Source organism: Lissotriton helveticus, chromosome 6 (genome assembly GCF_964261635.1).
Source record: "Lissotriton helveticus chromosome 6, aLisHel1.1, whole genome shotgun sequence".
NCBI lineage: Eukaryota > Metazoa > Chordata > Amphibia > Caudata > Salamandridae > Lissotriton > Lissotriton helveticus.
In genome coordinates this window covers 99,146,666-99,173,525 of record NC_136067.1, presented here as the reverse complement: position 1 = coordinate 99,173,525, position 26,860 = coordinate 99,146,666, and the positions used below count along the sequence as shown (strand labels likewise).

General features: G+C 46.6%; 1 protein-coding gene across 1 annotated transcript in view; it reads left to right on the top strand.

The window, feature by feature from the left end:
* LOC144762197 (ATP-binding cassette sub-family C member 10-like) overlaps window positions 1-4,921 on the top strand; it is a 193,964-nt gene extending 189,043 nt beyond the window's left edge. The window contains exons 5-6 of the mRNA XM_078647348.1: window positions 1,760-1,872; window positions 4,786-4,921. Of these exons, the coding sequence (XP_078503474.1) occupies window positions 1,760-1,872; window positions 4,786-4,921 (249 nt within the window). The remainder of the gene's footprint in view (window positions 1-1,759; window positions 1,873-4,785) is intronic.
* Window positions 4,922-26,860: the final 21,939 nt, after the last annotated feature.

The following is a 26,860-nucleotide window of genomic DNA, read 5'->3' as shown; positions in this document are numbered from 1 at the left end:
TTAGTAGTATAGCAAACTGAAAAGAGGCCTAGGCCCATTTCCCTTTTGCAACCAATAACCTTCTTTATGTAAAAGAGACCAAACTTGTCCATGAGCCAATCAGAGCTCCTCACCCTCTAAAATATTCCTGAGAGAACCTTTTGCCCCTCAGATTTTCGTGCACTTGTGCCATAAACACCTTTCGTGCTAAATCCAAGGTGAGCCTCTCAGGGGAGGAGGGTGGGTCGCATGTGATTCTATGAAAGCTTTCATCGATTCACATGCCCGAATCAGAATAGCGAGCAGTAAATCATAGCATAATTTTTGTTACCTAAGATCTCAAACTAGGCAACATATGTAATCTGATAATAGCAGTGTCTATGTATAAATACATATAGAGAAATCTTCACAAATGGCATATAACACAACATACCACAACAAAATGCGCATATATCACCAACAAAGGAAGGAGGGATGGTAAAGAGGGCTCACTGTTACTGGAAAAGGTTCCTCGGTACTGGTTCTCCCACTGCCACATCCTTCTCTGCAGGTGCATCAAGGCAGTAATGTCTGGTGAAGGTATGAGTACTCTTCCAGGTAGCAGCCCTGCAGATATCCTGGATAGGTACTTCCTCAAATAAAGCAGTGGAGGTGGACACTGCTCTTGTAGAATGGGCATGAACATGCGCATTCAACGGCTTACCCGCCGCCTGATAATTAACTGCTCGCTACTCTGATTCAGGTATGTAAATCTATGAAAGCTCCAATACTGGAGTAAGAAAACAATTTACTTACCTGAACTGTAGTTCTCCAGTATTGAAAACGTTCATAGATTCACATGCGACCCACCCTCCTCCCCTGAGAGGCTCACCTTGGATTTAGTACAAAAGGTGTTTATGGCACAAGTGCATGAAAATTTGAGGGGCAAAAGGTTCTCTCAGGAGTGTTCTAGAGGGTGAGGAGCTCTGATTGGCTCAGGGACAAGTTTGGTCTCATAACGAAGGTTATGGGTTGCAAAAGGGAAATGGGCCTAGGCCTCTTTTCAGTTTGCTATACTACTAAGCATTGCTTTTTTATATACCGGAGACTCCCGTCTCGACGACGGGGAATGATTCAGGCATGTGAATCTATTAAAGCTTCCAATACTGGAGAACTACAGTTAAAGGTAAGTAACTAGTTTTCTTGAAGAGATTAAAAGGTGTGTTCTATAGAGCTCTCATGCATCAAAGCAAATGCAAATTCTAACTGAGGATCATTCTTGTTTCAGCTTCCATGAGACTAGCTGAGGGATACAGGTATTGTTGTAACCTAACAAAACATCTCCTTTAAATGTGAATCTGCCAGCTAAAGATACATATCATTACAAGTGTAGAAAACAAGGTGGTTAGACTATGAGGTAGAAAAACCAAAGTCTTGAGATGAGCTGTGGCTGAGTGTCCACAAAGTCCATACAATTTAGTTCCTAGAACTGAACACATTCTTTATAACAATAAAACATTTACAGAACTGAGACTTTGTAGATCATTAAAAGAAGTTGATGGGCAAAGACTGTAATCAAAGAGTTGAATAATGTTAACATTGTATATGTACAAAATATATCATGGCATTGGTGAGACAAAAAAATCCCTCAGTTTACAAATCATCAACCCTTGGTATTCCCCGAGATCAGAAAACAGACAGAACTGTTTAATCCCACTAGGACCCTCTCCTCACTCCCAAGTTGTACAAATAAATACAGCTGCTTTTCTCCACTCATGTTCCATCTCACCCTGTGGTGTAGGTTCTTTGCATCGATGAGGCCACAGCGAGTGTGGACCAGAAGACCGACCAGGTGCTGCAGCAGACAATTCGCGAACAATTTGCTGATAAAACAGTGCTGACAATCGCCCACAGGTACCCTAGCTTCTTCTACTAAATGTTTCATAGAGATAGCACCTTTAAGTTTACTGATCACTAATTCATAAAAAACATATTGGAGATGGAAAACTGTTTGCCACATACCCATTATTTCCGTAGAAAAAGTAAGGCATGACTGGGGGGTTAGGACCAGAGTCATAGTGGCAGGCAGACCACCAGAGTAAAATGTACTGTTCAGGGTGCTTTTGGATGCAGGCAGTCGATAGGGTGCAATGTGAGTGTCGTGTGTTGTAATGAGGAGTGCAGTTTTAGAGCTGTAGAGTACAGTGTGGGTTCTGTGGAAAGTAGTGTGGGTGCAGTGAGGTGCAATATGATGGATTTTGGTTGCAATGTGAGTGCTTTGAGCCACAGTGTGGATATCTTACAGTGTAATGTCAGTAGTATACTGTGAGATCTTTAGGGTGCAGCGTCGGTGTTGTGGGTTTCAGTATGAGTGATGGTCAGTTTGGGTGTGAGAGGGTGCACTGTGTGTCATATGGCCTTCTGTGTGAGTGCTGAAGGGTTCAGTGAAATTCAGTTTAAGCATGGTGAATGCAGCATAAGTGTATAGTCTGATATAGGTCGAGAGGCAAGCTGGGCCATTTTTTGAGACGATGTGAAATTCATAGGGTAGCTTTGCACCTATATATGTTACTGCAGCACAGTCTGAAGTTGTCAGCTGTCACTGATGAATTCTGCAGGACACACAAGCATGGATTTACCCCTTCCATGCTGATGACGAGCTCAGCTCGTCATCAGCGTTACCTACTGTGTGCTGATGACGAGCTGAGCTCGTCATGTAACGCGGTAATTCGCAAATTGCCGCATACCGCGGGAAAAACGGCCGCACGCATGCGGTTAAGCAGAATTTGACAGTGTTCCTGAATATAATAAAACCTGGCTCATTTAAACGTAGTCACTGTCAGTACATTCTGCCTGTAGATGCTTCTCTTTCATTTTGCTCATCATATTGGTGACCCTACAGCATTTCGCTCCTTCTGCTCCTTCCTGAGCTGGAGGCGTCTATAAAATCATCATAGTGAGACACAGAAATTCCCACCCTTAAACAATCCATTAGGAAAGACTTGTGTTAACAATTCCCAGAGTGAACACCATCCACTAGCCTTCATTTACTAAGGGTTTGTGCAGGTATTCATGCAACGTAAAAGAATGAATTTACTTACCATTTTAAATATCTGCAGTGCTACACTGCATTACACCGCATGGGTGGCAAATATGGGTCACTTTGGGCCAGATGTAGGTATCCAAATACCGGTCGGTAACGGCCGAAAATACAGATTTTCGGCCGTTACCGACCTGTATTTGGATACTGAGATGTAGGGCATCTCAAAATACAGATTCGGTAATTTTACAGAATCGGTAAATGTACCGAATTGGTAAAATTACAGATTTGGTAAAATTACGGAATCTGTATTTTGAGATGTATGTGGCACTGTAAACAGTGCCACAGGGCTTTAAGGATTCGTTATTTACCACCAACTATTAGTTGGTGGTAAATAACGAATACCTGTGTATATGCAAATATGTGCATGTACACCTGTGCCATGTGGCACACATATATGCCCTTAGGGCATGTATGTGTGCCACATGGCACACAAGCACTAATCAGGGGTGACACCCTGCCACCCTTGACTATTTGCCAATTTTACCGAATCGGTATTTACCGATTCGGGAATTGACATTCATTCCTATGGGCCTCAAGGCCCATAGGAATGAATGTCAATTCCCGAATCGGTAAATACCGATTCGGTAATTTCCGAATCTTACCGATTCAGTAAATAATACCGAATATTTACCTACATCAGATTTTCCGATTCTAAAATACCGAATCGGTAAAATTCGGTATTTTAGAATCGGTAAAAATGATTTACCTACATCTAGCCCTTTATGTTTTAAATGATATGGGGCTAGATGTAGGTAATTGCAAATTACCAATTCGAAAATACCGAATTTTACCGATTTTGTATTTTCGAATCGGTAATTGCAATGTAGATAAAAATTCGGTAAAAACTACCAAATCGTTAAGATTCGGTAATTACCAAATCGGTATTTACCGATTCGGTAATTGCCATTCATTCCTATGGCCCTGGAGGCCCATAGGAATGAATGTCAATTACCGAATCGGTAAATACTGATTCTGTAAAATAGGGAAAAAGACAAGGGTGGCAGGGTGTCACTTTGACACCCTGGTGCACCCCTGATTAGTGCTGGTGTGCACATGTGGCACACATACATGCCCTAAGGGCATGTATGTCTGTCACATGGCACAGGTGTAAATGCACATATTTGCATTTACATAGGAATTCGTTATTTACCACCAACTAATAGTTGGTGGTAAATAACGAATCCTTTGAGCCCAGAAGCACTGTTTGAAGTGCTTCCTACATTTCATTTACCGATTCGGTAAATACCGAATCGGTAAATGATGATTTCTGTAAATACCGAATCGGTAAATGATGATTCCGTAAATACCGAATCAGTAAATATCGATTCTTTATTTACCGAATCGGTAAAATAGCCTCCTACATAGGAAAAGGCTTTTACCGGTCGGTAACGGCCGATTTCGGCTGTTACCGACCGGTAAAAGCCTACCGACATCTGGCCCTATGAGTCTTTCTGGGTGAACTTCTATGGAAGGTGCGCTGTATGTTTCCTGTGATTATTCACATCCTACTTCTAGGCACTTCCAGCTGCATGTCACAGTAGCTTGTTGGTGATGGCCATTGAGCTATGGATGGAGGATCAGCAAGACTTACACTCTGTTCTTACTCCAGAGCTTCCATAACTCATTGTACAAGGAACACACTGTGCTGTCCCATTGCTGTCACTCTCTTCCTATTTACACTCTTCCCTAATGCATCTCTGTCCTCCCTCCCTCTCTTCATGCAGGTTGGACACGATCATGGACTCTGACCGGGTGTTGGTGATGCAGGCTGGGAAGGTTGTGGAGATGGGATCCCCTCAAGTGCTGTGTAACATGGAAGACTCTGCTTTCTACCGGCTTGTCCATGGCGAACATCTATGACAGGAGAGTCAGTGCTGCAATGTGGAAGCAATGGGACAAGAGGTTCTACTGGGAAAATTGGGACCGAGCTGTATTGGTTAACAGATTGACTTGGCCTGTCGCCAGTTAATGAAAGGTCATTGACACCTGAATGCACCATTATCATTATTCCCATCCTGGTGGACAATAGCTGAAATGAATGCTAACTTACAAGCTGTTGAATGTGTGAAGGAATGAATCAATGAGGAACAAGAGGTGTGCATTAGCTAGATGAGTGGGCAGTGTGGGTAGTTACACCTGCTGCAGGCACACACAGATCACAGGTTTAAGGCTGTCTGCTTGGTGCATTCCAGGAAATAAAAACAAAGACTAACTTGAGGGAAGGGTCAGGCATGGTATATTTTTGGCAGGGCCACAAATGTAGCAAAGGGAGTGAGGACACAGTTAAAATAGGAATCGTTGGGTAGTAGTTTTGGAAGATGAGCAACCACACTTTGCAGACAGTGCCTGGAGAATGAGGGAATACACAGGAGAGACGGACATTCAAGAGCATACAGATACAGTGAAAGCTGGAGATCTCTGATAGAGACTTCTAGTTGTAGATTCCTTACCTTTAGAATTACCCCCAGACGTTAGTCTGGACCCAGTGATTTTTCATTAGCAGTACTGCTGCGCGTTGATCGGCTCTGCTTCTGACGTCGTGCGCACCGGAAATGACGTTGCAGGACTGACCTAGAGGCCGCCTGGACGCGCTGACGTCAGTTCTTTCTTTTTCGGCGCCAGCCTAAGCGCAGAGCCATAGACGGCTACCCCTTAGCTGTTTTTGGCTACTCTTTTTTGACTTTTATCAAAAAAAAATTCCCTGAGTCTTGATCTCCTGTTGCGTCAAGATGTCCCAACGTAGGACTGGATTCAAACTCTGCGGATCCTGTCATCGGATGTTGTCCATGACAGATCCGCACCTCGTGTGCCTCTAGTGCTTGGAGGGCAGCCATGACACAAAGTCATGCTCCAAGTGGTGGGCCATGAATCCGAAGGCTTTGCAGGAGCGATTTTGAAAGCTGCTGGAGGCCCGGCGCTCAGCTCTGCATCGCTTCCGTTCTCGATCGACAGGAAGGTCTAGAGATGGTCGCGGAACCCACGCTCCTGGTCCCATCCCAAATCTTCAGGTTGCTCAGGTAAGTACAAGAAAAAGTCAAAGCAGCATAGGTGTTCTTCGACTTCACCCCGTCCGTCGGCCAACGCAACGCGGGACATAGAGTGTCATTGCTCTATGCCGCCATCCCCGGAGCCTCTTTCCGAGACCATTCTGTGCCTCCCCACTTTTCTGGGATCCGGAGCATCTACTACCCAGTTGTGACAGTTCTATGAGGCCTTGCACCTCATCTTTGGGCAGTCCGGCTCCACTGGTGCACCTTCAGGCCCTGCGGAGTCGGTCGGGGGCCCCAAGCCTTCAACACTGATGGCTGCGGTCCCGGACCTGGAGGGCCTCGGTGGATCCTTTATCGCATCTAGATCAACGTCTGTTGTTCCACTTCGACCTTCCCCGAAGTCAATCCCGGCAGCAACACTCCCTGCACCGACCATGCCCCCAGTCGGCATTGACCCCCATTCTCGTCCCTGACTCTGGCACAGAGCTGGCATCGATTGACGTCAGTTCTGACACCAGAAGCAAATTTTGTCCCTGTGTTCGTCCCCGGTGTTGATTTCGTATTGGGAGGTGGTGAAGAGGACTGGGAGGGGATACTGGACCCTTTACCAAACCACGGACTGGTGGATGTACTTGGCCGAGGCCAGTGGGTTGGATACTTCTCCTGACACTGACTTGTTTCTACTCCTACCGTGGCTATGGAGGAGGGGGCGTCCTTCGCATTGGGGTTGAGAAGGGCAGCCGAGGTCCTGGCCCTCATTCTCCCTTCAGTGGCAGTCAGGACTAACCTCCTGACAAAGGTTCTTCAGCCTATGGCTTCTACCTGAACCTCTTTTGCCTGTTAATGAAGCCCTCACTGATGTCCTTCTGGGCCAGGCCCAGCATGAGGGCTCCTGTGGACAGGACAAACGCCCGCCATCATTCCCCTGCTCTGGGTGACTCAGCATTCCTTACTGAACATCCTTCCCCTGGGAGCTGGGTTGTTTAAGCATCATATTACAAAGCCACATCCCCTTCTGCACCCCCGATTGGGAATCCAAGAAGCTGGACCATCTTGGGAAGAGGATGTTTTCTTCCTCCAGCTTGGCATTGCCATCGGTGAATAACGCTTGCCTCTTGGGAGGATAATCCCATACCATCTGACATACGGTTGCACAGGTGCTGCCTCAGTGCCCGGAGGAGGACCAGGCCGTCCTTTGGCAGTTGCAGACAGGAGAAATGCAGTGAAATTCACCAAACGCTGTGGACTGGACACCACCGACTCACTGGGCAGAATGGTTGCCTTGTCAGTAGCATTATGATGATGGTATGCCTGATTGAGGACTTCTGGCTTTTCACGGGATGTCCAATCTACTCTGTTGGACATGCCCTGTGATGGCATTTGCCTTTTTTGTCACAAGGCAGACTCAGTGCTTGAGTGCCTCAAGGAATCTTGGGCTACGGCCAGATCCTTGGCCTCACAGCTACGGCCCGTCCCTCTCAGTCTGCCTTACGTCTCTTTCATGGATACGGAAGCGGCGCCCAGCCACATCCTGTCCAGCTCAGCCACCGAGTCATGCAAGATGGCCAGCCTCTGCGCAGCCATGGACATGGGACCTAGCGGGAGACAGCGGTTGGGCCTGCCCACTGAGTCGCCCGCTACTGCCTCCAAACCTTCTTAGTCCGACGTTTCAGGCCGATCATTAGCTAGTCGGAGGCAAGTTTTTCATTACCTCCTCCGCTGGCTGTCCATCATATCGGACAGGTGGGTTCTGCAGATAGTCCGTAGGGGCTACTCCCTTCCCTTTAAGACTACACCTCCCTCCATGCCACCCTCCTACGACTGCATGTCAATGATCATTTGGCACTTCCTCAAGGAAGTTACATCCCTCTTGGCCAAAGGGGCCAAAGGGGCCAAAGAAAAGGTTCCTGTGCCATAAGTAGGACGTGGTTGTTATTCCTGCTACTTTCTAGTCCCGAAAAAGGACAAAGGCGTGCTTCCTATCCTAGACCCTCGGACCCTCAGCTCCTTCCTTTGAAAGGAGAAGTTCAAAATGCTCACTTTGGCCCAGGTCCTTTTTGCCCTTGACACAGGAGACTGCATGGTAGCGTTGGACTTGCAGTATGCTTAGCTCCATATACCCGTCCTACCTGCCCACAGACATTACTTATGGTTCATGATGGGCCATGAGCACTTTCAATTCACCATGCTCCCCTTTTGCCTTACCAGTGCTCCTCGGTGTTCACAAAAGTGAAAGCGGTGATCTCAGCTTCCGCAGATCAGGGGTTCCAGCTTTCCCCTATCTCAACGACTGGCTGTTGAAGGCGGGCTCGCCCCAGGCTGTTGTCTCCCACCTCCAGACTACGGCGGACCTCCTGCACTCGCTGGGGTTAGCTATCAATGTGCTAAAGTCCATTTTAATTTGCCAGATATAGACAATTTTTTCGTGATAACAATAATGAACAAATATAAAATTGTAGATCCTATGAGGATAGCGAAGGACCCTAAGAAAGTGTGTTATAAGGTTCTCCAGTGCGTTCTAAAATAAAAGCCCAACTGTTAAAGTACTATGAAATAACTCGGCTAAATGGCTCTACATGTTTGGCCGATCTATATGCAGGGGAAGACAGGTTGATACAACCTGGTGTATTAAAGAAGTGGGAGGAGAACTGGTACAGACATGTGGGAGACTTTTTCAGGTCAGATTCCTGGAAAAAATCGCCAGAGATAGAAAATGGGCTGCTTCACTCTATAGATATGCTTAAGTGGTTGTTTATTCAAATCAATCACTTTTTAGAAAATATTGATCTAACAGCACTAAGAGCAAGACTAGAACTCAATGAGGCGCTGCTAGAAACAACAGGTAAGAGGTCAATAAGTAGCTGGGTGAAAATATTTAATGAATATAAGACCTCTGCTGTCTACGAAAAAGCCAGAGATAAATGGCGTGAGAAATAAGACCTCCAGATCACAAGAGCGGTCTGGAATAGAATCAACAAATTTAATGTTACATTAATAAGAGGCGCCAATTTTAAGAGAATGCAATTCTGTACAAAATGTTTAATATACAGGACTCCAGCCTTTCTCCGTAACATATACCCTCAGGTTGAGGATAGATGTTTTCGTTGCTCTGAAGAGGGAGGAGGTACCTGGTCTCATATTGTATGGGATTTCCCGGGGGGGCATGGCTAGCCAGCCAAGATGGTGGTCGTAGCCCGATAGAGCTCTGGACCCTCTCGGGGGGGAATCACCCTGTACATGCTGTCTCCCCGACAGAGACCTTCATGGGAGGGCGGATGAACTAGTGCTGGCACCCCTACGATAACGAGGTGGCCGGATCGACACTTGTACCTACTCTGGGACGCCCGAACGGAGTGGGCCTGCCCGACCCTCTTTGCTGGTTGAGGCCTGGACCAGGCAGAGGGCGGAGACTTGCCTGCAGAGGGCTGACCTGCGAGCGCTGTGGTCGGAGGCCTCCCCTGCTGTGGAGCCGGCAGACATCGTCCTCTTTCTGGAGCTCCTGCTGCGGACTTATCTCCGAGGATGTGTGGACTCGGCTGCGGGCCTCAGGAGTGACGTCCGGCGGACTGTGCTGCTCGGCTGGGTGACGGACTAGATGATCGCGGTATGGGATCGGAGGAGGGGCACCGCAGGAGTTTGCCGTGGACCTCTGCGGTGAGAGGTGCACCGCGCTGCCCGATACTGCGACCAGGGGCCTGCCCTGGCTCCGGTTTCCTGTGGCTGCTGCTGGGTTGCGGCTGTGGAGGTCCCGAGGGCGTGGACGTGCTGCGGGTCGTGACGGGAAGTTAGGACTGAGGTGATCTGCGGCCCGCAGGCCCATTTAGCCGAGGAGTGAACGGTGCCTGGGCCTATCTGGGGTCTAACTCCGCCTCCTAGACGCTCGGCTGCCCGCCCGCCTGTCAGGGACTCCGGCGGGGTATCTAGTGATGGCCGGCAAGGCCTGTCGGGCCTAGGAGCAGACAGTACCGGAGGAGCATGTTGGACTCGAGTGACAGGGCCCTTGTAGAGCGGAGGCGGTGAGTGGCGGTGCTCCCTCGGGCCCTCTTCTTTTCTTCTCTTCTCTTCTCCCCCCCACACAGGCCTCGGGCAAAGACACAGGAGGGACAGAGTGGCTCTGACTCTTCCCACACCATGACGGGCACCACGAGTAGGCCCTCCTCACCTGGGGCTACCTCAACCGGACACGCAGAGGTGCAAACGCCGGACAAATTGGACCTCATCCTCAAAGAGATTCGGGACTCCAGAGCAGCGATGGAGCTCCAAATGGGCGCTCTCACCACCGGATTAACATTGCTGAAGGCAGACCATAGCAAGCTGGCGGACACGGTTAAGGAACACGGTCAAACTTTAACAGATCTTACTCCCAGAGTAGCGGAACACTCCTCCACGTTACATCAGCTTCAACAACAGGTTACCATGCTTATGGGCCGGGTAGAAGATGCAGAGGGAGGAAATCGGCGCAATAATTTTCGCGTTAACGGTCTGCCGGAACACTGCGAAGGGAACCGAGCGCCGGACTTCATGGAGCAATGGTTCAGAGACCATGTGGCATCTGAAGGACTCTCCCCATACTTCTGTGTGGAACGGGCGCACAGAATCCTGACGGGACAGACTAAACCTGGGATGCCCGGCTGAAGATTATACATGACAAGAAGACTCACTTCTTTGCAAGCCCAGCAGATTTTGAAGAATGGATGGATGTGATGTGCATAGGCTCTAGCCGGGCTAGTCTTCCGGATGTTTCCACGCAGGGCTCGGACAGACTCCCGAAGCGAGCCTTTCGCCGGTCCCAGAACCCCAACTGCGGCAGTGGGGGTGCGAGCCCATCACGAGAGCGGCAGAAGCAAGATCAGGAGGGGAGCACTTGCGGTGGCCGGTGCCTTCCGCGAGGACTTGCACAAAATCTCTACCGACTCGGAGGACAGTACTCTCCACTCAGACTCCGAACATAGTGCAATCCTGTTCCCCACCATCACGCCCAGAGCAGCAGACGACTTGATTGATAACTCAATGTAGAGGTTGAGCCACAGTCGCTTTTGGTATGATAATTGCTACTATAGCTGGCATATGTTTAGTACCGGAGAGACTACTGTATCCTTTTGATGTGTTTCTTATGATGTAAAATGGTCAACTCCTTTGTCATGTATAGTGGGCTTGAGTCCAAGACTACACACCATGTTTGTATATTCAACATACTCAGGTAATCTGAGGATTTGAGCTATAGTTCGGAGGGCTCCTCGACACTCATGATTTAATATAGGAATGTGTTCATGCTACCGCTCCCACCACATCTACATCATTACCCCCCCCCCGGGGTGAAATACCGTTGAGCCGTTGGGTTGCAGTCCCTTAGAGCACTATGGTCAGGCATAAGACTGGCCACCTCCCTCTTAGCGTACGCACCGTTATTTGGTAGTGACACTGTCCCAGCCCCCAGAAGAGGCTGCAGCGAATTTCCCAGCCTGTCTAGGGGAACTGGCAGGCTGGATGAATAACAACTGCCTGCGCCTCAATGCGAGTAAAACTGAGCTTCTTGTGATGGGGAAAGCTCCCTCCATCTGGTCTTCTGCGTGGTGGCCACATTAACTAGGGCCCATTCCTAACCCCTCGGAGCAGGTGAAAAACCTGGGAGTTAGACTTGATGTCCTTTGAACACCACACTAGAGGGGTTGCCGGCAAATGCTATGGCATCTTAAAAAGCCTGCGCAAAACTCTAGACTTACTCCCCGCAACGAGCAGGAAAACTTTGATTCATACTCTCGTGGCGCCTCATTTAGACTACGGGAACTCATTGTATATGGGCCTGAGTAAAAAAGGACTGCACTGACTGCAATGCGTACAGAACGCGGCTGCTAGGCTGGCATTGAATCTTTCCAAGAAGTCTTCAGGGAGCCGTGCTCTTGTTACGCTGCACTGGCTCCCCATCCGTGAGGACATTGTGTTTGAAACGATGTGCGTGGCCCACCGCATTGCGCAGGGTAAGGGGCCTATCTATCTTAAAAAATTACTGACCATGTACCAGCCCAAGCGACATCTGAGGTCCCTTGGAAGCATGCTCTTCCAGGTTCCTCGTATCTATCGTGGGGGGATGGGTGGTCATTCTTTCAGATATCTGGCCAGTAAACAATGGAATGCTCTACCGATTGAGCTCCGTATGGAACCATCAGAGATGAGGTTTCGACAGAAACTGAAAACCTACCTCTTCCAGAAATAGGATGAGGCTCTCTGTCTGCCCCTACACGAGACGACGTCGAGGAGCTGGCTTGATCTTTCTGTCTTCACAGTGCGGGGACACACTGTTTCCTAGTGTAACCAGGCACTTTATACATTTTATTATTATTATTATTATTTGTTCTGTATTTCTGATACACCATTGTTGAGCCCAGTGCAGTTTAGGCGCTGTGCCGGGTTTTGTTCCAGTTCTGGGGAAATGGGTCTCTTGGTCAGATCTGCTCGGCTACTTGGCACGGATGAGAACAACACGTTACACAAGGGAATATGGCAGGGACTGCTAACGTAATAGGGTCATACAACATACTCACATGTAACGTGCGGTGACTGGGAGCAATTCAGAAATGGCAACGAATTCATGCATTTCTTCTTAGGCATAAAACACAAATTGTGTTTTTCCAGGAATCCCACCTCACGGATTCCGAAACACAAACGAAGCAAAAAAAATGGGGGGGACATATTTATTCCACGAATTATTCGGCCTTCGCTAGAGGGGCGACTATCTGTGTGCGTCAAGGGGGCCCATTTGTTGAACTTTAGCACCGGGTGGATGACCAAGGATGATATATACTAGTGCCGGGCACTCTTGACGGTTCCCTGATGGTCCTATGGGGCATTTATGCTCCCAACTTTGACCAAGATCGTTTTTTGAATAGGCTGGGTACGGTTTTGGCGGACTGCGATGGGATCCCCCGGGTGCTGGGAGGGTATTGGAACGCGGTGCTGGACACGGGACTAGATAGATCACGCCCCCCACTTCAGACTTCATCCACTAGCAAACTGGCAGAACAATTCACTACTTGGTCAAATGGGTGGACACTTTCCGATGCTTGGCGATGCCTTCACCCGAATCACAAGGAATACTCCTTTTATTCTCCGGTGCAGATGCCTTCATACTAGAATAGATAAGTTCCTTTGCGCCAGATCCATTATCACGAAGGCTCATGAGTCTATGTACCTGGCCAAGACCTTTTCCGATCATAGGCCCCTAGAACTTACACTTCACTGGGGTATGGTATGTACCCCAGTGCCCACCTGGAGATTGCACCCGCACCTGCTCGAGGACGCTCCCTTCCGCACGACCTCGTCCAAAACTATTTCTAACTACTTGGCTGAAAACTGGAATACAGCTTCCTCTAATCTGATCAAATGGGATGCTCTGAAAGTAGTGGTTAGGGGGCGACGATCGGACAGTTAGTAGGGGCCAGACAGGAAGTACATCAGAGATTGAAGGACGTGGAGGGCAGGCTACAGACACTGGAGAGGGAGGCAGCCCTGGATCCCGGAAGCTGGAGGCGTTGCAATCCACACACATAGACCATGGGGAAACACTAGAGACATTGCAGACGATAGACTATAGGGCATACCTTCAACGAAAACACACTGAGGCAGATAGATCTAAGTAAGGGATCAACCTGACCTGCCAATTATAACCAGCATTCGTACCCATGCGGGACATTTAGTCACTACACAAGCAAAAATAAATACTGCATTTCATGACCACCTTAAGGCACTCTATGCACCCTCCGCCCCAGTAGAAAGCTCCTCAATTGAAGAGTTCCTGCAGGATCTCCCTTTCCCTTGCTATCGGAGGATGTACAGAAAGATATTGATGGCCCCATTACCCAACAAGAGATACGCGTGGCTATTAAAGGTCTGAATCGTAATAAGACACCTGGGATGGACGGGCTCCCCGTAGAATTTTACCTTACCTACTCAGAATCCCTAGTGCCTACGTTGGAGGCAGTTTTTATGGTAGCATTTGAGACTGGCCATCTGTCTGACTCCACCAAGCAGGCATTGGTTACGTCCATACCCAAGCCGGGGCGGGACGAGTTAGAGATGTCCAATTATAGACCCCTCTCTTTGCTATCTACTGAATATAAGATTTTAAGTAAGGCCCTCGCTAATCGTATACAGTCACACCTTCCCACACTTATTCACCAGGATCAGTGTGGTTTTCTCCCGGACCGCAGCACTTCTCTAAACACTCGGCGATTACACTCTATAATGATGGCTACCCCACGGGACCTCCACCATGTGGGATGTATAGCATTGGATGTATGTCATTACAACGCATGCTTTTAAAAACGCATGCCTTTACAACGCAGGTTTTACAAGGCAAGTCGTTACAACGACTTGCGTTGGGGGGCGCTGGATAGTGGAATAGTTTAATTTACTATTCCAACTCCAGTCTCCGTGGATAGTAGGGAAGGTTTTGGATAGTAAATTAAACTATTCCCTATCCTCCAGCGCCCTCCAGCGCAAGTCGTTGTAATGAAATGCATTGTAAATCCTGCGTTGTAAAGGTACTGCGTGGTAAAAGTTGCGTCGTAAAGGATGTTTCCCATAGCATTAGATCTTAGACAAGCATTCAATTCCTTATCTTGGTATTTCATGTTTGTTACATTGAAACGTTTCTGATTCCCAGATAACTTCCTAAAGTGGGTCCACCTATTATACACGTCTCCAACAGCCAGGGCCCGCATCGGCCGCTACATCTCCGACCAATACTCTGTTCACAGAGGCACGAGAAAGGGATGCCCCCTGTCCCCATTGTTGTTCGTACTCGCACTAGAACCCTTGGCCGTGGCCCTTCGGATGTCAGCGGGCCCCCTGGGGATCTATATCGACGGAGTACATCATCTGATATCTATCTATGCAGATGATATCCTCCTATATTTACGAGACCTGACTGCTGACAACGCTCCTCTCCCGGCCATATTCGCCACTTTCCAACGGCTATCAGGCCTGGCAATAAACCCTGCAAAGTTGATCAGTTACTTCTTCCGAGAGATGCCACATCTAACTTGCCTGCGGTTCAGCATTTACTCAGTCCCAGTAGCCCCCACTATCTTCACATATCTAGGTATACATGTTTATAGAACACAAGAGGATCAAATAGAGGGCAATATTTTATGGGCAATAACAAGGCTCCGTACTAGTGTTGGGTTCTGGTCTTCCCTACCCTTATAAGTGATGGGCCGAATCGACATTTAAAAAATGGTGATGCTCCCTCGCCTCTTATACTAGTTTCTAAATCTACCGGTGGTCCTCCCACAGTCCATTTTTAATATATTTAATACCATTTTGATTAGTCTTATCTGGGAAGCTGGCCGTAGACGGATCAGCCTTCGGAAACTCCAATTAGGGACATCAATAGGCGGTCTGGGGGTCCCCGACTTTCGAGGGTACTACTACGCTAGTCAGCTTCAGTGGCTCTCATACTGGACGGCGGGCAGGAATTTGCAAGAAATTGGACTTACACCGCAGAGGCTGGACCGAGGCGAGCTTCATTCTTTGCTGCTGCCGAGGGCTCTGATCCCCCCGGACTGCCCCCCTCCCTGTTAAGGACTGCCCTGTGCTGCTGGAAGAAGGCCCTATCCTACACGTCTGCAGTAACACCATACGCAGCAAATATCCCCATATTGGGCATCCCTACACCACAGGGGAGACTTACAAGAACCAGAATACAGGATTGGACGGAATGTGGGGTGGAGGGGGTGGGAGCGTTTTTTGGATATGGTACTCTGCTGGACCATGACACCTTCTTGCAGGCCACGGGAGCACCACCACGCCTGTATTTGCTACACGCCACAGTGACGCATTATATTAGAACCACATGGGCCCCACAGAGGAACAATCCCACACAACATGAATTAGTACACCTTTTTATATTACATGGGCCCTAGTGGTCATTTGGTACGTGGGCTGTATACTGGGATCTGCTCACATGCAGCGATTCCGCTCACATCCCTTAGGGCACACTGGGCAGATGATTCTGGGACCGAGATCACAGACAGAGCATGGAAGAGTATGCTAGAACAACTCAAAAGAGTATCGCGTAACGCACAACTTAAATACATCCAGACGATGGTACTACATAGATCGTATCTTACCCCCAAAAAAATACATTGTATGTTCCCGGACTCCCCTCATTGCTGGCCCCGTTGTAAAGGGGACGATGTAGACTTTATCCACATGATGTGGTCTTGCCCTTGACTACGGGAATACTAGGGTGGTGTTTGCTGGGCCCTAACCACAGTGACACAACTGCCGGTCCCAGACGAGGCCTTACTTTGTCTTGTGGGCGTGCGTAGACGCTCAGGGATGCAAAAAGTGCAGCTGAGATTCCTAGATCTAGCACTCATTTTAGCGATCAGTACTCTGACGATGAGATGGAAGTCCTCCAGATCCCCTTCGGTTGCCGCTTGGCAGGTGGATATGCTTCAATGGGGTCGGGCGGAGGGAACTGCTCTCCAAAGGGAAGAGGAGAGTGGTCTGAGGAGGCTACCTGTAGCACTGGATTGGGAAGCCATGATGATTGCATTAGACACACTCAAACTGTCCCCCACACAAGATGCAGCGTCCCAGTAATACACACGGGCAATCAGTGTTTTTCGAGTAGTAGGCCCTGTAGGCTCAAGACATAGCAACTTCATTCTGGACACTGTAGCCTTTAGCAGGATGATTATGTATAGAATTCCCACGGGCATTAAGGAAGCTGCGACAAGACAGACCAGGAGGGGGACTAGGTTTGTTAGGGTGGGAGTGTGTAGGGGGTTGGTATACGTTCCTGTTAGTTATATGAAAAATACACACCACTGTAATGACACTAAGGGTGTAATTTGTCAATTGCTCGATTGGTAACGCTGATTTTACTTGGGTGGGTCTTGATTGTACATTGCCAACATGCATACTGATGAGAACGGAAGAGTTTTGTGGTTTGATTAAGGGGATTGTTATAATTGGAAAAGACTGTACTTAATGATTCACCCTGATATAGCACTTGTCATATTGCGGTCATAAATAAAGTGTGTTTAAAAAAAAGTATGGGATTTCCCAAAGATCAAGCAACTCTGCGAAGAAATTTGGAAACACTTTAGAACAAAGTTAGGATATGCATTAACCTTTGACAGATATATTCGAATCCTAAGGGCGAAATCACTAATTCTCCAGAATTGGTGAAGTAATATTATACCCACCGTCCAGGCCTGGCAGGCAAAATTGCACAGATTTAAAGAGCTGGGGAGACATTACGCCCTATCCTCCCAAGCAGCGACTCCGGTTTATTTAGGCTATTGATACCGATGTTTCAGCCTCTAGCCTGGATTTTGGTGAGAATGACTCTGAAGCTGCTGGGCCCCATGGCCCCTGCACCCTGCTTGTGGATCATGCCAGTTGGCATATTAGGGCTCTTCAGTGCGACCTGAAGTTCCAGTGGGCGCAGCATCAGAGGAATCTTTCTGACTACATCCAGATCTTGGATGGAACTGCGCAGAAACTGCAGTGGGTCAGAGGCCCTCACCCTTCTCCAATCAGATCCGACGGTGGTGACAGATGCGTCACTCGTGGGATGGGATGGCCACCTGGGAGAGGCAGAATCCAGTCTCAATATCAACCTTCTGGAGCTCTGGACAATCAGACCAGCATTACTTCCCTCTCTCAAAGAAAAAGTAGTGCAGGTGTTCATGGAGAACACCCCCACCATGTTGTATTTCAACAAACAGGGCGGGTGGGGTCGTTGTCCCTTTCTCAGGAGGCTCTCCGCCTCTGGACATGGCTGTAACATCAGGGCATATTCCTGGTGGTTCAGCACCTGGTAAGTTCTCTGAGCACAAGAGCAGACAAACACAGCCATCAGTGCCTGGTCGATCACAAATGGTGTCTCCACCCGGAGGTGGCGCAAAGTTTTTTTCTGCGGTGGGGAGAGCCTTGGTTAGATCTGTTTGCCTCCGTAGAGAACACGCAATGTTAGAAGGATTGCACTTTGGAGTTTCTTCGCGAGTGGAGCTTCAGCCTCCTTTCCGCCTATACCACTTCTGCCCAGAGTGCTCAAGAAGATCAAGCACGACTGAGCTCAAGTCATTCTTGTGGTTCCAGATTGGGCATGAAAACTCTAGTATCCTGACCTTTTGAGCATGGACATCGATCCTCTGATCAGGCTGCCCCTTCGGGAAGATCTTCTGACGCAGCAGGAGGAGATGGTTCTTCACCCGAACCTATCCAGCCTCAACCTCCATGCGTGGAGATTGAGTGGCGGCAGTTGACAGCATTTGACCTTCCACCCAAAGTCTGTGATGTCATGTTGGCAGCCATGCATCCCTCCACTAAAACAGTAAGCGCCTGTAGATGGAACAAATTTGTGGCATGGTGCACAGCAAAAGCTGTGAAAACAATGGAGCAGTGCACTCCCAAGGTGCGACGAAGTAAGTAATGAAGCTTGATCAGTTTCTTCGTTATTTAGGTATATCCAAATGCATAGACCCAAACATCAGCCAACGCGTTTCGTTCATGGAATGAACTTCGTCAGGGCAAGAGTAATGTGCAACGAAAGTGTCAAAGTCAAAATAGTTCCAGAGCAACAGTAAATCCGATTTGCTTCGCTCAGTAGCGACACCAATAAGATGCCTGGGCCGCCATGGTAAGGGCCGCAATGCAAAGTCCTGGACTAGTGCCAACAGCGTACCGGAAGATCGGGGAGGCTGTTGATTTCCTTTCTGCCCCTCTTCCGGAGGTTCAATTGTATATACTATCTTTGGCCCAGCAGGGTTCTGCTTTGGGCACCCTTAAAGGTTATCTTTCAGCTAAATCTGCCTTTTTGAGACTTCCAGATCAGCCTTCTTCGTTCAAATCTCCCACTGTCAATAGGTTTTTTAAGGGCCTTACTCACTTGTTTCAGAGTTAGCGAGCTCCAGGCTCTATCATCCAAGCCTCCCTAACTGTCTGTCAATCTGGATAAATTGGTGCTTCGAACAAAAGCTTAGTTACTCCCCAGAGTAGTCATGTGGTTTCATGCGGGACAATCCATCATACTGCCCACCTATTACCCGCTCCCGCATCCCTTCAAGGAAGAGGAGAGACTCCACCGCCTGGACCCAAAATGTGCGTTGTTTTTTTATCACTAAAGACTTCAGAGTGGACGGTTAACTCTTCATTGGCTATGTGGGTGCCAATAAAGGTCGTGCAGTGCAGAAAAGAATCTGTCGATGGGTTGTTCCCTGCATTAAATTGTGCTATGCATTGGGAAAGAAGGAACCTCCTGTGGGGTTACGTGCTCACCCTACTAGAGCAGCAGTGGCAACCACTGCATTAGCACGCAGAATCCCAGTCCTGGATATCTGTCAGGCGGCAACGTGGGCATCCCTGCACACAATTACCAGACACTACTGCCCGGACATCCAAGCCGCGAGGTACTTTTCCCGTTCAGTCCTCTTGGATTTTCTCATGTGATTGTGGTTCGCAGACCCTCCTCCGAGGTTGGTATTGATGGGACTTCTATTCTAAAGGTAAGGTATTTACAACTAGATGTCTCTATCAGATGAGCAAGTTGCTTTTGATAACAACATATTCTAGTTGTAGATTCCTTACTTCCCCACCCATCTTCCCCACTCTGCGAACTGATTTCTAGGGATAGGAACTCCCCTAAAGCGCCCTAGTTTTGACACCCCAGTGGTCAGTGTCTTTCATGGCTCTGCGCTTCTGGTATGGAAAGTCGTGTTAAGTACAAACATCAGCGCGCCCTGGAAGGCCTCTTTGTAGGTCCCGCAACATCTTTTCCGGTGTGCATGATGCCGCCGAAGTACTCAGAGCCGACCGAGAGGAAATTCTAAAGGTAAGGACTCTACAGCTAGAATATGTCTCTAGCAGATACAGCGTTACCGAAGGTAAGTAACTTGCTCGGTAAAGCTCCAAGTTTGAAGGGCGATTGTATGTTACAACTATACCAGTTTCCTTCAGGAAACTATTAACCCACTGCCCAAAATCAAAATGATAATTAGCTGAGGGTTTAGTTAAAAACATTAAATTTCATTTTTGCAGCCATCTTTTGATGATAAAATGCAGGTTATATTATGTATGTCTTTATGTCAGACACCTTTTTCTTTGCTGTTATTGCAATTACCAAAGTAAGCAAGATCATTGCCAAAATATTTTATTGTTAGGAAGTGAGCCCAGTGCTAATGATATGAGGGACCCAACTCCGCTTGAAGCTCTACGGGGATTACCTCGGTCTTGGTATGTTGTGCAACAGATTAATATGAATAGGATGGGTGATTTCTGATAGCAAAAGGCTCGCTGGCCATGGAATTATTTCACAATTTGCTCATTAATGTGTAAGCTTGAATGCTTTTGTACTGTAACTGTTCTGATGCAAAGGGCTCTGTCACCCATGTGGGTCTTATCCACTGAAAAGATGCTGCAAACACCACATTTTTTTGAGACAGATTTTTATTGAGAGGTAAAAAAACATAATAAAGCCACTTTCAAGTGCGCATGCTTGAATCATTCCCCGTCATTGAAGTGGGAGTCCCACGGTACATATAAAGCAGCAAATAAAAAAAATTACATTGAAGTTAATGCAAAAGACATTCCCTTTAATAGCTCGTTGGTGTCATTTGAAATGGCTTAAAATCCACCCTTTACAACCTTTACCTCAGAGGCTCCAGTCTCTGATGTTCTACCTCACATCATGTGATGGGAGTTTTCCTGAGCTCTGCTCAGTATTTCTAATTTCTGGCCTTCCTAACAGAAATTATTCACAGAATCAGCGTTTCTACTCTCAGCTCTGCACATCCTCACTGTAGGCATCATGTCTACTTCCACCAAGAGAGGATTATTTTGACCATGTGGCTCCTGTGAGAAAATGAGGCTTCACTTTGAAGTCCCAAACAAAATCTACATCTATTGCCTTCACCCTGACCATCAGAGATTGTAAAATTTGCCGCGCTTTTTCTCACCAGACTTTGACCGTTATTTAGAGACTAGACTTCTGGTATGGCTGCAAAAGCTGAAAACCAATGAAGCAGGATACATTTTTTACCCAGGCCAATTCTGCCCACCCTTGAGGCATGAGACCCTGATAAGCCCCCACCAGCTAGCATAAAAGGAATCTGTTAAATTGACCAAATTATCCTGGCTGTTCTTTTTCTATGAATAGGCCACAAAGTGTATCTCTCATACAAATCTTCTCAGTGAGGCTCAGCTCCCCCGGAGCCCCCACTCCCTCGATCTGCACTTCTTCTCTTACACCCACGAAGACACTACAAGAAAAGCAATACCGCAAGAATAGGGAACTTCCCGAGCTAAAAGAGACTTCACGCAATACCTGATGGTCGGGGCCACGTGCCATCTGTCATCTTTCATATTATTGTATCTGTTGCTAGCTTTAATGTAACTAAGACATGCAACCAATATCTTCCTAAATGTTCCTCTTTCTTACAAAAGTTTCCCTGAAGTGACGCAAATCCAGGTCAATAGATGTGCAATTTCATTATGATTCATGGTCAAACATCCTGTGACCTTTTTGAGAAACCTTTTGTAGCATGGGTGGCACTTATGTTTTCTTAAATATTTTCCAGACGTGACCAAAATGTGTCATGTCCTATATGTTAAAGACACCTGATAATGTCGTCATTTCGTGGTCAATGGTTAATCATTGAAAGAGTATAAAGTTCTGCTCCTCAGTCCATTCAGGGGACTACCTCGCTGCAGTGACCCCTTGGGTCACTGACGCCTGTGTGGTCTCCTTCAACCCTCTATCTAAGCATCTTTGGCTGAAGCTCTAATTGTTTCTGGCACTTTAAAATTGTCTTTTTCTCTCTCCTCTGCGTCGCCCTTATTCTAAAACATTATTGCAATTGCAAAGCAATCACTTTGTTCCTCCTAACTTAACATGTGCATTACTAGCATTGCTGTCAAGTGTAGTTTGCATTTTGACTAGATTTAAAACATTTTTGCATTGCCTGAGTTTCTCCTTCACTCCAGAAATGTGTGTTTCATTCCATAAGTAATTTCAATTGTGCCTTTTTAATAATCCTGGCCGCTCGCATTCTGGGTCTCTTTAAAATGTTTAACCTGCATGAATTATTCTCTTCAGGAAGGCTTGTTTCAAGTTCTCTATATTTTCATAGAATGTATTCTGTGTCTTTCTGAGTCTCTAGCTGATTTAAATGTGATTTTTAATGGATCCTCACTCCAGCTTGCCTTATAGTTCTCATCAGAAAGGCTTGATTCTAGGCACTATGATTTTATAACAAATGTACTCCATGTCTTTGGATCTCTAGCAGTTTTCCATTATGCATTTTTAAGAGTTACTCATTTCAGCTTGCCTCGCAGCATTTTAGAAGTGATTGCTATTTAGCATTTACTCCTGGCAGAGTAAGACCAGGTTTTCTCAAGAGTGTTCACTAGCAATGCGTTTTATTGAAATTCATGTGTTTTGTGTAATAAAAGTGCCACTTCAACATGAAATGTCGTCATCTCACCTCATTGTTCCTTCTTTCTCAGTGAATTATTGAGACGGTATCCCAGATCACAGTGAACGTGACCACACCCTTAACGGGGGCTTGGAAGGGCCTCCAGTTTCCCCTCTGCCAGCTGGCGCCCAACGTGGGGCCAGCTGACAGAGGCCAATGAACCAAATATCTTTAGTAACTGGTTGTATGTACACAATGGTTCAAATTGCTTCTACTCCACATGATATCATGATATAAAGATAAAAGATAATGATATGTACTATGTCCCTAAGTATATTATTGGAAAGGGGTGGAAGAAAAGGAAGAATAGGAAAAGGGGAAGATGAAGGCAAACAGAAGAGGGAATATTGATAGGCCCAAATGGAAAGATATGTTTACCAATGATAATGCTTGTTTCCATGGCCCGTCTTTTTCATGGTTTATCACTTGTAGGATGTGATCAGACTGTTTTTCTAAATGCTGGTACTAAGGTTAAATTGGAAAAAAGGGTACTTCCACTACCCTAGGCAACTTTTGGCCCACATGAAATGGACTTCTTCAACATAGCCCCCCATTGAAACTGCAAGTACGTGTTGGTACACCGATCCAAGAACTGAAATGTATAAATTATTGCCAAATTCCTCCTGAAGGAGTTCATTCCACACTTTTAAGTGCCTATGCTTTTGTGTTCTGACAATTGACCACCGTTCATCTCACACGTGATTGAGGGGTTGTGCAAGGGGCTAGGAGCTACACAGAGACTATATTGTGCCTGTCATCAGCAAGCAGGGTGCAATGTTAAGAGAAAGAACTGAGTGTTGAAAAATCATATAAGGAAGATTTGTGCATCCACTGAACTGACCTGGATTGATGCACTTCCACTTGCTCTGTTGTCCATGAGTAGCACTGCAAAGACTAACATTGTTAGGTTCTGTAAGGCCTTCCTGAAGAAGGGACACCGGAAGCATATGGCCTCTAGCCAGGTGACTGGGTCTGGATAAAAGCTCACACCAGACAACACTGCCTCTGGCCAGGTGACATCCTGGATACACAGCTCCCACACCAAGAAAGGAGCATGGCCAGACAAAGGAGTGCTAGCTCAACCTGCACCAATAGTGCCATCTGAGGTACCCCACAGGTAGAATATTCACTCCAGCAGACCAGCAACAACAAAGAAGGATTAGAGGAGAGGCAGATCCCTGTTTGCTGCAGGCCAGGCCTCCTCCAGGAAAGCACAACTCAACTGAAGCAGCTCCCTGCTACCCAGAGCAGGCCAGGCCTCTTGATACTATCATCCAAGGACCCCTACGTTCTCTTCAAGTGCTAGTGACTGACTTTCTTGATCCATGGTTCTCATACAAAGAAAGCAGTGACTCCGCCCCAACAAGAAAACCTCCACTGCCTTCCCCTGCTTCTCATCCAAGACAGCCTCATTACAATGTGCGTCCCATGAAAAGTACAAAGTGGGAATGGTATCCCAAGCCCATCCTGATGGGTTGCACGTGCTACACAGCAGAGAAAGGAAGAGTGTAAGCGGACCTCAACGATACATTACCTAAAGACGTCTGGAACTTCAAATGCCCCAACCCCTCAGTCTACAAGTTGTGACGAGATATCTTTTCCTTCTTCATCACTTTGTTTTCTTCATTTTTGAAAGTGCCTAGGTAATTGAAGTGCTTGAAAACCTCTCAAATTACTTGAAGACAGGCACCAACGGTTACTTCTTTCTGTTTACAGAAATGATCACTGAAGATCTGCTTAATTTTTCAGGTTAATTTTGAAAAGACTTAAAGTACAGCAGAAGATAAGACATTTTTCCAACTAGTCACACTAACCACACGTACCAACGATTGGAACAATGTATCAAGACTTTAAGAACAATGAGAAAAAAAATAAAAATAAAATGACAATGTGTGCTACTAGTAGTATTGAACACTATTACTGCCATTATAATGACTATAAATGTATTATGATCACATGCTTGCTATACCTAAGATACTGCTTAAATGACACAGAGATATTGTACCAAATTTAATAAATAGCCATTGATAAAGATGGGACAAGGGGACAGTTGACAGGGCAGGATGTTATATTTGCACACACTGGCCTACAGACACAGAAAACAGCATGTGTCATACTTGTCTCTAAACATGTGGGCTGTGTCCTAATGAGCATAATGCTCCTCAGCCAGCACCCCATGTCCGTAGCACTTCCTGCACCTCCTGCGAATCGCAGAATTAACACGGGGAGAGCAAGGATGGAACAGGGAATGTGAATAACGTAGCACGTATAATTTTTTTTCTTTTGAAATGAACAAAAGGGGGGAGATGAAGCAGGGTCTATTTTTTACCCCAGGCCAATTCTGCCCACCCTTGAGGCATGAGACCCTGATAAGCCTCCACCAGCTAGCATAAAAGGAATCTGTTAAATTGACCAAATTGTCCTGGCTGTTCTTTTTCTATGAATAGGCCTCAAAGTGTATCTCTCATACAAATCTTCTCAGTGAGGCACAGCTCCCCCGGAGCCCCCACTCCCTCGATCTGCACTTCTTCTCTTACACCCACGAAGACACTACAAGAAAAGCAATACCGCAAGAATAGGGAACTTCCCGAACTAAAAGAGACTTCACGCAATACCTGATGGTCGGGGCCACGTGCCATCTGTCATCTTTCATATTATTGTATCTGTTGCTAGCTTTAATGTAACTAAGACATGCAACCAATATCTTCCTAAATGTTCCTCTTTCTTACAAAAGTTTCCCTGAAGTGACGCAAATCCAGGTCAATAGATGTGCAATTTCATTATGATTCATGGTCAAACATCCTGTGACCTTTTGAGAAACCTTTTGTAGCATGGGTGGCACTTATGTTTTCTTAAATATTTTCCAGACGTGACCAAAATGTGTCATGTCCTATAGGTTAAAGACACCTGATAATGTCGTCATTTCGTGGTCAATGGTTAATCATTGAAAGAGTATAAAGTTCTGCTCCTCTGTCCATTCAGGGGACTACCTCGCTGCAGTGACCCCTTGGGTCACTGACGCCTGTGTGGGCTCCTTCAGCCCTCTATCTAAGCATCTTTGGCTGAAGCTCTAATTGTTTCTGGCACTTTAAAATTGTCTTTTTCTCTCTCCTCTGCGTCGCCCTTATTCTAAAACATTATTGCAATTGCAAAGCAATCACTTTGTTCCTCCTAACTTAACATGTGCATTACTAGCATTGCTGTCAAGTGTAGTTTGCATTTTGACTAGATTTAAAACATTTTTGCATTGCCTGAGTTTCTCCTTCACTCCAGAAATGTGTGTTTCATTCCCTAAGTAATTTCAATTGTGCCTTTTTATTAATCCTGGCCGCTCGCATTCTGGGTCTCTTTAAAATGTTTAACCTGCATGAATTATTCTCTTCAGGAAGGCTTGTTTCAAGTTCTCTATATTTTCATAGAATGTATTCTGTGTCTTTCTGAGTCTCTAGCTGATTTAAATGTGATTTTTAATGGATCCTCACTCCAGCTTGCCTTATAGTTCTCATCAGAAAGGCTTGATTCTAGGCACTATGATTTTATAACAAATGTACTCCATGTCTTTGGATCTCTAGCAGTTTTCCATTATGCATTTTTAAGAGTTACTCATTTCAGCTTGCCTCGCAGCATTTTAGAAGTGATTGCTATTTAGCATTTACTCCTGGCAGAGTAAGATCAGGTTTTCTCAAGAGTGTTCACTAGCAATGCGTTTTATTGAAATACATGTGTTTTGTGTAATAAAAGTGGCACTTCAACATGAAATGTCGTCATCTCACCTCATTGTTCCTTCTTTCTCAGTGAATTATTGAGACGGTATCCCAGATCACAGTGAACGTGACCACACCCTTAACGGGGGCTTGGAAGGGCCTCCAGTTTCCCCTCTGCCAGCTGGCGCCAACGTGGGGCCAGCTGACAGAGGCCAATGAACCAAATATCTTTAGTAACTGGTTGTATGTACACAATGGTTCAAATTGCTTCTACTCCACATGATATCATGATATAAAGATAAAAGATAATGATATGTACTATGTCCCTAAGTATATTATTGGAAAGGGGTGGAAGAAAAGGAAGAATAGGAAAAGGGGAAGATGAAGGCAAACAGAAGAGGGAATATTGATAGGCCCAAATGGAAAGATATGTTTACCAATGATAATGCTTGTTTCCATGGCCCGTCTTTTTCATGGTTTATCACTTGTAGGATGTGATCAGACTGTTTTTCTAAATGCTGGTACTAAGGTTAAATTGGAAAAAAGGGTACTTCCACTACCCTAGGCAACTTTTGGCCCACATGAAATGGACTTCTTCAACATAGCCCCCTATTGAAA